The sequence below is a fragment of the Rattus rattus genome, chromosome 14 (assembly GCF_011064425.1).
Source record: "Rattus rattus isolate New Zealand chromosome 14, Rrattus_CSIRO_v1, whole genome shotgun sequence".
In the NCBI taxonomy this organism is placed as follows: domain Eukaryota; kingdom Metazoa; phylum Chordata; class Mammalia; order Rodentia; family Muridae; genus Rattus; species Rattus rattus.
Window position 1 is genome coordinate 32891460 of NC_046167.1, and position 13882 is coordinate 32905341.

At 36.1% G+C, this 13882-nt stretch overlaps 1 protein-coding gene across 7 annotated transcripts in view; it reads left to right on the plus strand.

Annotated features, from left to right (window-relative positions):
- The window catches only part of Arid4b (AT-rich interaction domain 4B), a 125671-nt gene that overhangs the window by 89778 nt on the left and 22011 nt on the right, over nt 1-13882 (plus strand). For all 7 annotated transcript variants that reach the window (XR_004385765.1, XM_032884655.1, XM_032884656.1 and 4 more), the window contains 2 exons: nt 8000-8084; nt 10664-10862. Coding sequence is in view for 6 of the 7 variants with exons in the window: in XM_032884655.1 (XP_032740546.1) it covers nt 8000-8084; nt 10664-10862 (284 nt within the window). In the remaining variant the exon portion in view is untranslated. The remainder of the gene's footprint in view (nt 1-7999; nt 8085-10663; nt 10863-13882) is intronic.

Below are 13882 nucleotides of genomic sequence, written 5' to 3' on the forward strand. Positions count from 1 at the left end.
ACCAGCAAGAACTGTTGTTAATGTTGATGTTTCTTCATGTCTAAAACTAATACAGAGGACTACAGCAAATCACCACCAGCTCTTCAGTTATTTCCTGGGATTTTAGAGGTCTCCAGCGTTATTGTGTATATTACCGTTTAACGAAATATTAGACTTGAAGCTTTACGCATGGGGGTTTATGAAACCTCCATTCGCACTGGTTCTCGATAGATGCTTTATTTAGCACATTGTGTATGGGGCTATTTGTGTATTTTATCTGACTTCTGTAAGAAAATTTTTCTTTAAGGAAATAATATCTTAATTTAAAGTTTTATTGTTGATTTCTGTATATTTTTTCTGAGATGCATAAATTTAAATATTGTTCATATCCTACTATAAAACATTTTAATGAAGATTATATTTATGTAAGCATTAGTATTGGAAAGAGTTCTTTGCCACACATGGAAGGATTAAAAAAAGTATTTTATTTAAATTTACTTAAAGTAAATTTGGAGCTCTTGAACCCAAACCACAAATGATATGATACCAGTAGTGATCTTTTCTGATAGAGTGATCTTAAGTTACTGCTAAATGATAGAGAATCACCATGCATAGGGTACTTGGTTTAAATCATTCCATGAATAATTATTAATCCTTCCAAAATAACATACAATATAAAATAACATGAAAAATAGAAATAAAATTAATGGATTAAAATGATTTAAAATTACAGTGCTTCTGAAAATATAGCTTTGTAAAATTTTAAGAATTATATTCCTCTGGGTGGGCTGTAGCTTAGTGGAAGAGCACTTGTTAAGCGCTTGCAAGGCCCTAGGTTCAACCCCTAGCAGTACAGGTACAGGAAATTACAGTATCTTAACCTTCTTTTAACTGTGAGAGAGAATCAAAAGAATTTTTTAATATGTAGAAGTGTTTTGCCTACATTTATGTCTGCGTGGTACCTACAGAAACCAGAAGTGCTTATTGGATCCCCTGGAACTGGAGTTACAGATGGTTGTGAAGCACCAAGTAGGTGCAGGGAACTAAAGTCTGGAAGAGTAGCCGGTGCCTTCACTCACTGAACCCTTCTCTAGTTCCTACTTTGGCTAGTTTTAGTAGTAGACTTTCTGTTGGGGTTTTTTGCTTTTTTGTTTGTTTTTTAACGTTAGCGATGTTAATATTAGCATGGTTATCTTAAGTGGTCTGTTGAGATATCATGTCCTTGCCAAATAATAAGTATAGGATTGGATTTAGAAATATATGCTACATAGGTAATTGTACCACTCAGTGTTTGAGGCCGAAAAAATATGAGTTCAGTGCCAGCCTGGATTATACAGTGGAGCTTTTTTATTTCGCCCTCAAATAACATACCATAAATGTCATTGAATGTGGGATTTGTATCCTTCCTTGTTTCATAACTGGACATATTAGAACCATTTAGGTTACTCGACTTTTTTTTTAAGATACATTTTTACTATGTGTGTATGTATGTGTGAATGTATGCTACTTGTGTACAGAAGGCCGGAGGGCATCTGATCTCCTAGAACTGGAGTTACAGGGAGCTGTGCATTGCCCAACTTGTGTGTCAGAACTGAGCTTGGATCCTCTGGAGGAGTAGTGTGCACTCTTAACCATTGAGCCATCTCTGTAACATCATTGCCTTGTGATATATATGAACTTTAAGTGAGCCCTTATTCCTTTTTTCAATTTTGTTTTTTCTGTCCACTCTCTTATTTTCTTAGCAGACTATTTTACATTGTTTCTAATTCCCGCCCCACCCCTCACCCCTCTAGTCCTCACTTTCAGCTGGTAACTTTGATTTGAATTTTAATCTGGCTGGGAAATTGAAGCAGTGTTTTACTAATTTATACTAATTTCTTGCTTTCATCTACAGTCAGGCTGTGTATTTGTCACCTCTAGTCACAAGTTAATATGCTCCTGTTTAGATATTGTCTTGTAAAAGACACCGGCCTGTTTTCTTGACCTATTCAAGTTATCCCCCCCCCCCGCTCCCCCCACCACCACTTGTAGACTTGCACTTACTTTTTCTGTTTCAAAGAAAGCCCTGTCTTGAGCCTGCCTGGTCTCACTGTGTCGTTTCTGTGCATCAATCCATGAACTAGTGGACAATGTTATTTGCATCTGTCCTGTTTTCTCATTTATGGGTAAGCCCACTCAGATAGCTCCACATCCCATACTTTTAGAATAGTACTTACCAGGACTACTAGGTTTGGAATCCTGTCTTTGACCAGTAAATGTTACCTCCAGCTGGTCACTCCTATGGCACTCTTCATTGGATTCTGGCTGCAGCATCTGCATCTGGCTTTTTTTTTTTTTTTTTTTAACTTTTCTTTCCTTAATTATCTTGTGCTTTATTTCTTATTTTTATTTGGAAGGTTTCTCTTTAATTTTTTTTTTTTGTCTTGTAACTACTGCAGTTTATTACTTTATGTTGCTGTTTTTCTACTAATCATAATAACATGATTCAAATAATAAGCTTTCTGAGCTCAGGAATATAACTTCTCTTCAGAACACTGATCTAGTCTCTTTGTTAGCAATTGAGAGACAGATTGGGAATCCTCATTTCTTAGGACTTCTTTTTCTTTCGTTTTTTAAAAATTACTGAATGGTTACTTTTCAGCTTAATTTTCCTGTTCTTTTTCTAGACTATCCTACCCTTGTTTTGTTGTACTTCAATGTATTCCATACAGTTGAATTAGTGTACTGAAGAAACCATGCAAAATCATGGTGTTTATGCTTTGAGATTATTGTAACAATGATAAAAAGAGCAAATATTCTGGAAAGTCATCCATTGTTTTTTAGTGTAAAAGTTAAAAGCCATAAAGTGTATCTCATTTGATAATTGTGTAAACTAGTTTTAGAAGAGATTGACTTTTGAATTAACCACAGTGCAGGAGTACAAGTGAAAATCAGCATCGACATCATGAAAAAGATGAACAGTTCCATTATGGTTATACTAGAGAGCCTTGATCTATCTTTGTATTTTCAGCTCAAACTGTTGACTAAACCGTGGTCTGTCTCATTGAGTAGTCTTATAGGTTGGCAGATGTTTCAAAAATATCCACTGGACATATTCCATATAATAATTTACAAATTAATAAGTACATCTTCTGGTTTTTTAAAATACGTACAAATACAATTTCCTAAACTTAATCAATTATTTGAAAAAATTCAACTTTGGGAATGTTTTTAAAATTTATATTACATTGTGCTGTTAGTGCCATAGCTCTTACCATTTGCAGTGGCCTGAGCTTGGTCCATACTTGTCCAGGATATTTTCACATTACATGTTATCTCTGCCTATAGACAGACTCTAGCATTAGAATCAGAATCCTTAGGAAATGCTATTGGTAGAATGACTATACTATTAATGAGCTTCTTCTGACAAAATTTAAGTACAAGAGTGCTATCATATTTGTGTTTCTGTCCTTCTGCTGTTATTTGCGTGGTGGTGGTGAAGATAAGGTCTTACATAGGCTGGCCTTGAAACCTCCTGTGTAGGTGAAGGGTGAGCTTATTAATCCTCCTGCTCCATCTCCTAAGTGCTGGTCTTAGAGATGTGTGCCACAGTGCTTGACTCTGTGTCTTATCTTTTCCTTTTCTTTCTCTTTTTTTGGTGGTGGTGAGGGGGAGGTGTTGTTTAGTTGGTTTTGTTTTTGGGACAGGGTTTCTCCCTGTAGCCCTGGTTGTCCTGGAACTCTCTGTAGACCAGACTGGTCTTGAACTCACAGAGATTTGCCTGCTTTTGCCTTTCGAGTGCTGGATTTAAAGGCATGCACTGCCACTGCCAGACTGCTATTTATTCTTAATTTTGAAGAATAGCATTCATGTCGTTTTATGGATGTAATAGTAAGAGAAACTCGTAGCTTTCTCTGGTGAGAGCAAGGACTCAGCAGTCACTAAGTGGTTTCCTTTAGCCATGTGTCAGTATTTTAAATAAAATATGTTGTCAATAATTTTTAAATAAGAGTACCAGTTTTAGAATTTTGATATTTAACTTAATAGCTAATTATTTGGGGTTTTTCTTTGTAACAGCCTTTACACATAGGTAGTTTTAAAGAATTGTATCAACTTGCTTTTGCTCTGAAAGTTTGTTTTTGCTTTGTTTGCTTTAAGACAGGGCCCCACTCTGTACCCTTGAACTCACTGTGTATACCAGGCTGGCCTTAAACTCGCAGAGATCTTGTCTATCTTTGCCTCCTGAGTGCTGGAATTAAAGGCGTGTACCACCATGACCAGGTGTTCTGAAAGTATTTTAAAAACACCTGTTTCTGGGTGTAATTTGTTTTTTTAAAGGTATGGCTGAGTATGTATTACTATGTGCATACAGTATTTTTTTGAAAGCTGGGTTTCAGAAAATGTGTCAAAGTGTACATAATAACCATTTTATAGACAAACCTTCTGCTGCTTTATTATCACCAAGTGATTTGCCGATATAGCCAGACAAAAGTCATAAAGCTTTTCAGAACTTACAGTTTTCTCTGGTGAGAGCAAGTACTCAGTGGTCTCTGAATGGTTTCCTTTTGCTATGTGTCAGTATTTTAAATATATTTAAAAGGTCACATCCAGCATGGCTTCTTCTTTCAAAAGGTTTGTATCATTACTTTGCAATTATTGTTTTGCATTGTCTTCTAGGTTAAATTGTAAGCTCCTTGCAGATAAGAGCTGTGTTGTGACTTCATGCTAAATATACTGATATGTGTTGAATAAATACATGCTTATCTATATAAATTTTGACCATTTTTAGGTGATGAGACATCTGAGTCCTTTGTATTAGGTAATTTTAGTATATATCTTCTCAGATTAGGCATTTATATTTGCCTAGCAGTTTATATGAATATCAGATGCTTATATAAGGTTCTATATAAGATTATTATATAATGTGCTAATAATGGAAATTAAAAGCTGAGGCTAACCAGTCCTTTATTTACAACCCCCCCCCCCCATTTTGGTAGTACTAAGGCTCAAATCTAGAGCGTTTCTTATGCTGATCAAGTGCTTAACCACTGAACTAGCACTGCTTAATTAAAATAATCAGGCCTAATTTAATATTTGTTTTAACTATTAAAAGTTGTTTCTGAATGGGAAAAACACAAGACAACAATAGTCCTCTTCCCTTATACCTGCCAAGGTGAATCTTTTCTTGCAATGAAGAGGCTATTTATTGTTCCTTGGTACTGTTTAGTAAAAGATAGGGGAAGGCAAAGGCAGATGGGTGTGTGGCACATCCAGTCAGTCTCTCTGCTTTCTTGTAGCCATAAGACTTTGTGCTTGAACCTCAACAAGACAGCTGTGCGGGTGAGCCAGTGGGTCAGGAGACATGTTTATCATAGTTCTCCAGCCTCCTTATCATGAAGCGTGCTGACTGACAAACAGGAGTACAATAATTTGACAGGGTTCATCTGAACAACTGTTGCCCAGTGTTCTCTCTGCTCAGTTGAGATCCATACTGGAATGTGTACCCTGATTCCCTGTATTGTTGATTCCTTTCTCTAAAGTCATTATGACATTTTCACCCACACTTTCTTCTTCCTGGTATTGCTATTCCATTCTCTCCCTTAGCTTCCTTAGCACCTCCTGTCTCTTCCTTGTCTTTCTCACATTGCTCCCCATTGAGACATGTCTTCATGATTCCCATTCTAGTTTTGTGAACTAGTTTTTTTTATGAACTAGTAGTTTTTTCCTCTACATACATCCATATAAAACTTACTTGAGAAATCATGATGTATTTTTTCTGAGCCTGCCTTATTTCATTTAGCATAATGATTTTTAGTTATCCATTTTCCAGCATGTGTAATGTTTTATTTTTATTTATAGCTTGATAGAATTTCATTATGTATGTATATGTATCATATTTCTATCATCCATTCATCTGTTAATGGATAATTAGGTTGCTCCCATTTCCTAATTATTGTGAATGGTTGGTATCCTATGTGATTCTTTTTTTTTAATCTATTTTTTCCTCTACTCTCTTCATGTGTCTGTGTTTATGTATGTGAATGCAGATGCCCTCAGACTCTATCCATGTACCTTACTTGCTAAGTTATCTTCCGGCTCCTTCCTATTGATTCTTAAACCACTAACTGACTTGCGGGAGCCCCCTGTACAGGCATGTGATAGTCCAGATTATGACTGTATCACATGCTTGCAGTAATTCTTTGATTCCTATTTGTTGATGTTGGTGTTTCTGAGACAGTCTCTCTCTGTATCCAGGTTAGCGTGGAGCTTTCCATCTAGGAGCTTTGGCCTCCTGGATGATAGATTATAGTTCTTTAGTGTGTTCAGCTCCAACATTTAGGTATTGTTTTTGTTTTTGATACATGGTTCCAACATGTAGCTCCTAGATGGCCTGGAACTCCCATTTGTAGACCAGAGTGACCTCAGACTCAACAGAGATCTACCTACCTTTGTCTCCTCCTGTGTTGAGATTAAAGAAATGTCTATCAATTTCAAAAGAAATATCCAGCAATTCTAGTATCCTTTAAAGTTGTATTTTGAGGGATGAATAAATGTTCTATTTAATAAGGTATCTCTGAAAAAATTAAAAATATTTTGCTTTTCTATTTCTTAGTTAAAATTTTTCATTATCTTGTCACCAGGTTTAGCCAGTAGGAAGCACAGTGTGCTTTTGTTTGGAGCTGAGTCAGCAGTTTCACTGTGGTCTGTGAAGCACCAGCCTAAAGGTTGCTTTAGGTACTTGTAGGTCTTCTGTTTGTCGTAACATGAAAACATGTTTAATCAAACGGTGACCTATATAATTGAACTCTTTTTCCCACCAGAGGAGGGTGGTAGCTTTTGAGATTGGGTTGCTCTTTGTAACCCAGACTGGTCTGGAACTCACAGTTTGTAGCCAGGCTGGCCTGTAGCTCCTGAAACTCTTCCTTTAGCCTCTCAAGGCCTGATTCATTACAGCTTGTTAATTTAGTTCTTGATTTGGGACCTTTGTTACTTCACCATAAATGCTTGCAATAATGAAGACATTTTAATCTTAAATTTATTTTCAGGTTTTTGTGTTTGTTATTAAAGGCTGGAGTCACAGCTTAGCATATGAAAGGTTATTTTTAATTACTAATACTACAGACAGATAAATAAACAATAACAAATAGTTGCTCTCTTTATGGGTATAACTTTAAAACAGAAAAAGAGAATGACTGAGTTACTTTCTATTCTGCTTTTTTTAAGATTTATTTATTTATCATGTATACAGCATTCTACCTGCATGTGTACCTGCAGGCCAGAGGAGGTCACAGACCTCATTACAGATGGTTATTAGCCACCATGTATTGCTGGGAATTGAATTCAGGACCTCTGGAAGACATAATGCTCTTAATTAAGACTTTTCTCTGGTCCCCTCTAATGTTCCTTTTTTTCTAGCTTATTTTTTTATGGAAAAAAAGTACTCCTTTTTTGATGTACATAACAATGTGTAGTCAGCAGTATTTTGCACCTTGTAAAATTCTGAAGACTTTGAACATTGAATTGAGAAGTCATCATAGCTCTATTGACCCTTTAATGTTTGTAAATATATGAAAGAAGCTTTTTAGAACACAGAAAACTTGGGGCAGAATAATGTTTTTCTAGAGCAGAACCACCCTCATCCTCCACCCCCTAATCCCTGGTTATTTGAGTCCTCTAAAAGCAGTAGGAGGCCTTTCTGTCAGAGTGTTACTAACTACAGCATGTTTTCTTGGTAGGTCTAGAGGGGAAAAAATGCCTACCACCACTTAAGAGCAAAACAAATGTTAGAAAAGATTATAATTTTTCAATATTTAATGTGTGTGTTTGGTTTGAGTGGACAGTAGTGACCCTAGAGGATTTAGGAGGGTTTTGACCATGGGACAGTCGATTTGACTCTTCGATGTCTTAATTGTATACTCATCAGATCTCTTAAGAGCCAGTGAAGTTATAAAATGTTAAAATTGAGTTTTTATTTGAATATAGTATAGTTCCTTCAGTAGTTTATACCTTACATATTTATGCTCATTTTTCTTAATTTTAGATATGATGAATGGATTAAAGCAGATAAAATAGTAAGACCTGCTGATAAAAATGTACCAAAGATAAAACATCGGAAGAAAATAAAGGTAATGTCTTGATTTTGCTGTGCACCATTAGCTGTTAAGTAAATACATTTTCTACCCTCCACCCCCCAAAATGCAATTAAATGTACATGTGTATGAATGTGCTAATTCTGATATTATCATCTTTTTTAAATAACACTTTTACCAAATATTGGATTTTGCTCTAATTACTTTTGTCACCTGTGGAAAGGCTTTAGGAAAGTACTAAGTAATCTTTAAGGCCCTTTCATTTCAACATTGTGTAAAGCCACACAACCAAATTACATTTATCTATTTAAATCTTTTCCTGTCTTTCTTAGTTCTCAACTAGGAGCCCTCAGTTGTTTTGGGTAGGGATGCAAATAGATTTAAGGTGGGGAAGAGGAGATTTATCTGAAGACACAGGAGAGTCTCTCTCTTCATCTCTGGCTCAGAATGTCTTCAGCACCCTCTGTACCACACACTCAATAGCTAATATAGGATCTGTGCTCTCATGTGCAAAGTTGTGATACTGTGCATGAGAAAATAAAAAAAATTCATTAATATGGTTTTGAAATTTTTAAAAATCGTTTTAAATGATCACGTGTAGTTGACATGCTTGGTAGTAATTCTGAAGCTCAGTCTCCTCATTCTACTGAAGAGCTGTTACGGTCCTGTTTAGGGGCCCCTTTGTGGTCTTACGTGATGAATGCTTTTATTACTGTATTGAGTCAGTTTTTAAGTTTCCAGTACAGTAACCAAGTACTTAAAACTCAGGATTTCTTAAACTCTTGACATAACTCACTGTTGATCCTCTTGGAAAATATGTAAACCACACTGTATTTAGCTTTTTTTTTTTTTTTTTTTTTTTTTTTTTTTTTTTTCCGGAGCTGGGGGCCGAACCCAGGGCCTTGCGCTTCCTAGGCAAGCCCTTTACCCCTGAGCTAAATCCCCAACCCCTTTAGCATTGTTTTTAGAAATGGAAGAATATCTGTTAAAAACCCAGTGTCTCTATACAAAGCAAGCTCTAGCATTTCTAGGTAGATGAGTAGGAGAAGCAGTGTTTGAATCATACATATAAAATGTTCTCTGAATGTCTGTGCCTTATTCAGTTCTTTATACTAACTCAAGCATGTTAAAATTCTTGCTCACAAGAAAAGAGGCTTATGAATCAGAAATTAGCAGATTCTAAAAGGTTTCGTATATATTACCTTTTAGTATTGCACATACCTCTTGCCCCTCTATTAATTAAGTTTTCTACTGAAAGCTGTTGTAGAGACTTCTTTTCTTTTCTTTTTTTTTTTTAAAGTATTCTAGGAGCAACATGTCTGCCTAATCATTGCCTTTCTTAAAGATTTATTTATTTATTATATATAAGTAAACTGTAGCTGTCTTCAGATACACCAGAAGAGGGCATCAGATCTCTTTACAGATGGCTGTGAGCCACCATGTGGTTGCTGGGAATTGAACTCAGGACCTCTGGAAGAGCAGTCAGTGAAGAGCAGTCTTAACCGCTGAGCCATCTCTCCAGCCCGAGACTTCTAGTACTTGGATGGGAGACTTCTTTTCTTTGACTGCCACTAAAAATGTATTTGACTTGGACTGAAGTAAATTATTTCAGCCTTCAGTGCTCATGGTAATTTTGATTTCTGAGCTCAAGTCATAAAGTGCTAAAAAAAAAAAAATAAAAGAAAATTGAAACATGTACCATAGTCACCTGGACTACACATTAAAACAGGCTTCCTGGTTCCATCTTTAGTATTTTGATTCATCTTTAAGGGGGCTACTTTTCTAGCAAGTTCTCAGAAATTTCAGGGCCAGGGACCCCATTTGAAGGACAGCTCCCATCTAAATGTTAACTGTTACATGTAAGGGAGTATTTCTCCCCTGGCATATCTTACGTGACATTAGGTATACACTGTCATTTGGAGACTTGTGAAAATAATCTCACACGTTATTCGGTCTATCTGTGTAATGGGACTTCACAATTGTTGCTAAGTCATACTTAGAGAACCTAAATAAACAAACAAATCGCTAATAGGAAATACCTTAGCTTTGTCTTATCTGTAAATTGAGTTTGAGACAACATCAGCCTTTGAGTGAGGTAGGGAGGCTGCCTCTGAGCTCACTTCACACAGGTCAATGTGAGTAACTCCTCCTGTAAATTCAAAGTACAGAATATGGCTATTCCAGTTTATTATTTTACAGTGAGAATGTTCATTTTCAAATAAAGTTGAAATTGAGTTTCTTTTGTAAATATTAAATTTGGATTTATAATTTAATTTCTAAGAATTTACAAGTTATTAGCAATATTTATTTGTCAGTTTTCATCCCTACTATTAGATTGTAATACAAAACAGTTTTTCTATCTCACAGTGTTTTCATGAATAATTTTAAAAGAATCAAATTGGTTATTTTGAAGTTCTTTTCTTTTTTTATGTTTTTTCCCCTCTGTTAAATATTTAATTAATATTCTTTGATGTTGATTTTAAAAAAGGATTAATGTTGTTAGCAATAAGTTTATATTTAGTTTATATTTTATATATTTTAATATATAATTATATCTAATACATCATATGTTGTAAGATTATAGCTAACCTCTAATACTTTATTTTTTAATCTAGAATAAACTAGACAAAGAAAAAGACAGAGATGAAAAATACTCTCCTAAGAACTGTAAACTTCGACGCTTGTCAAAATCACCGTTTCAGTCAAATCCATCTCCTGAGATGGTTTCCAAACTAGATCTTGCTGATGCCAAAAATTCTGATACAGGTCATATTAAATCTATAGAAATTACCTCCATTCTTAATGGACTACAAGGTAAACATAATTGTTTCATGCAAGTATTTGATTTTAATTTCTATATTTAAATGAACTTTTGTGTAGTGATATGTGACTTCAATTCTAGTACTTTGAAAGCTAAGGCAGGAGGATTGGGAGTTGAGGCTAGTTTAAGCAAGAGTCTGTCTCAGGGGAATAAAAAAGCCTTATGTATTTTTGCTCCTTCCACACCCTAAAAAAACATCCCTGAAGTTAAATTCTATGAAAGTGGTTCTGTGGACTCAGGTTATTTTTTGTTTTGTTTTTGTTTTTGTTTGTTCCCCCCCCCCTCCAGAATTTGCTGTGTTTATTGTTAGCACCTCACAGTGCTGGGTTTCTCTATTCTTGTCAAACACTGTCCTTTCTGTTGTTGTATAAAGCATAGGCTGTGTAATATGTTAAGATGATAGTGTAGTTCTGAAAGTTGTGAAGAACTCATCTGCTTATTTTGATCTATGGTAATGGTTAATAAGAAAGGCAGAGAACTGGGCTGGAGAAGTGGTTCTGTAGTTAAGAGCACTTTCTGCTCTTAGGGACCTGAGTTCAATTTCTAACACCCACATGGTGGGTCATAAGCATTTAAATCTATATTGGCAGGGATCTGACTTCTTCTGAACTCTTTAGGCACCAAGCACACATTTGATGTATACCCATACATTCAAGCTAAACATTCATACATACAGAATAATAAAAATAAGTTATATTTAAAAAGCAGTGAGTGTGAAATTGGATTAGGGATCTGATTTACAAAATAACTTAATTCTTTTCCCTAAAATATATTTTTGTTAATTTTTTATTACATAGTTCTTTACTTACATTTCAAAGGTTATTTCCCTTCCCCTCCCCCTCCCCCATACAGGTATTTCCCCCCCATGCATCCCCCTTATTGCCCTCCCCAATATTCCCCTGCACTGGGGGTCCAACCTTGGCAAGACCAAGGGCTTCTCCTTCCACTGGTGCCCCAACAAGGCTATTCTTTGCTACATATGCAGTTGGAGCCCTGGGTCAGTCCATGTATAGTCTTTCGGTAGTGCTTTAGTCCCTGGAAGCTCTGGTTGGTTGGCATTGTTGTTTTTATGGGGTTGCAAGCTCCTTTAACTCTTTCAATATTTCCTCTAATTCCTCCCAAGGGGGTCCTGTTCTCAGTTCGGTGGTTTGCTGCTAGCATTGACCTCTGTATTGGATGTGCTCTGGATGTGTCTCTCAGGAGAGATCTATATCCGGTCCCTTTCTGCATGCATTATTTAGCTTCATGAATCTTATCTAGTTTGGTGGCTGTATATATATGGGCCACATGTGGGGCAGGCTCTGAATGGCCATTCCTTGAGTCGCTGCTCTAAACTTTGCTTTCATATCGCCTCCTATGAATATTTTTCCCCTTTTTAAGGAGTGGGAGCATCTACATTTTGATCATCCTTCTTCTTGAGCTTCCTGTGGTCTGTAGATTGCATCTTGGGTAATTTGAGCTTTTTGGCTAATATCCACTTATCAGTGAGTGCTTACCAAGTGTGTTTTTCTGTGATTGAGTAACCTCACTCAGGATGATATTTTCTAGTTCATTCCATTTGCCTATGAATTTCATGAAGTCATTGTTTTTGATAGCTGAGTAATACTCCATTGTGTAGATGTACCACATTTTTTTAATCCATTCCTCTGTTGAAGGGCATCTGGGTTCTTTCCAGCTTCTGGCTATTTTAAATAAGACTGCTGTGAACATAGTGGAGCATGTGTCTTTGTTGTATGTTGGAGCATCTTTTGGATATATGCCTAAGAGAGGTATAGCTGGGTCCTCAGATAGTTCAATGTCCAATTTTCTGAGGAACCTCCAGACTGATTTCCAGAATGGTTGTTCCAGTTTGCAATCCCAGCAACAATGGAGGAATGTTCCTCTTTCTCCACATCCTTGACAGCATGTGCTGTCACATGATTTTTTTATCTTAGCCATTCTGACTGGTATGAGGTGGAATCTCAGGGTTGTTTTGATTTGCATTTCCCTGATGACTAAGGGTGTTGTACATTTCTTTAGGTTCTTTTTGGCCATTCGATAATCCTCAGCTGAGAATGTTTTGTTTAGGTCTGTACCCCATTTTTTTATAGGATTATTTGGCTCTCTGGAGTCTAACTTCTTGAGTTCTTTGTATATTTTGGATATTAGATGTAGGATTGGTAAAGATCTTTTTGCAATCTGTTGGTTGCTGTTTTGTCTTAATGACGGTGTCTTTTGCTTTACAAAAGCTTTGCAATTTTATGAGGTCCCATTTGTCGATTCTTGATCTTAGAGCATAAGCCATTGGTGTTTTGTTCAGGAAATTTTTTCCTAGTGCCCATGTGTCTTCTCCACTTTTTCTTCTTTTAGTTTGAGTGTATCTGGTTTGATGTGAAGGTCCTTGATCCACTTGGACTTAAGTTTTGTACATGGTGATAAGAATGGTTCGATTTGCATTCTTCTTCATGCTGATCTCCAGTTGAACCAGCACCATTTGTTGTAAATGCTATCTTTCTTCCATTGGATGATTTTAGCTCCTTTGTCAAAGATCAAGTGGCTATAGGTGTGTGGGTTCCTTTCTGGGTCTTCAGTTTTGTTCCACTGATCTATCTGCCTGTCTCTGTACCAATACCATACAGTTTTTATCACTATTGCTCTGTAATACTGCTTGAAGTCAGGGATGGTGATTCCCCCAGAAGTTCTTTTATTGTTGAGTATAGTTTTCGTTATCCTGGGTTTTTTGTTATTCCAAAGAATTTGCAAATTTCTCCTTCTATCTCTATAAAGAATTGAGTAGGAATTTTGATGGGGATTGCATTGAATCTGTAGATTGATTTCGGCAAAATGGCCATCTTTACTATATTAATTCTGCCAATCCATGAGCATGGAATATCTTTCTATTTTCTGAGATCTTCCTCAGTTTCTTTCTTCAGAGATTTGATGTTCTTGTCATACAGATCTTTCACTTGCTTGGTTAAAGTCACACCAAAATATTTTATGTTATTTGGGATTATTGTGAAGGGTGTCATTTCCT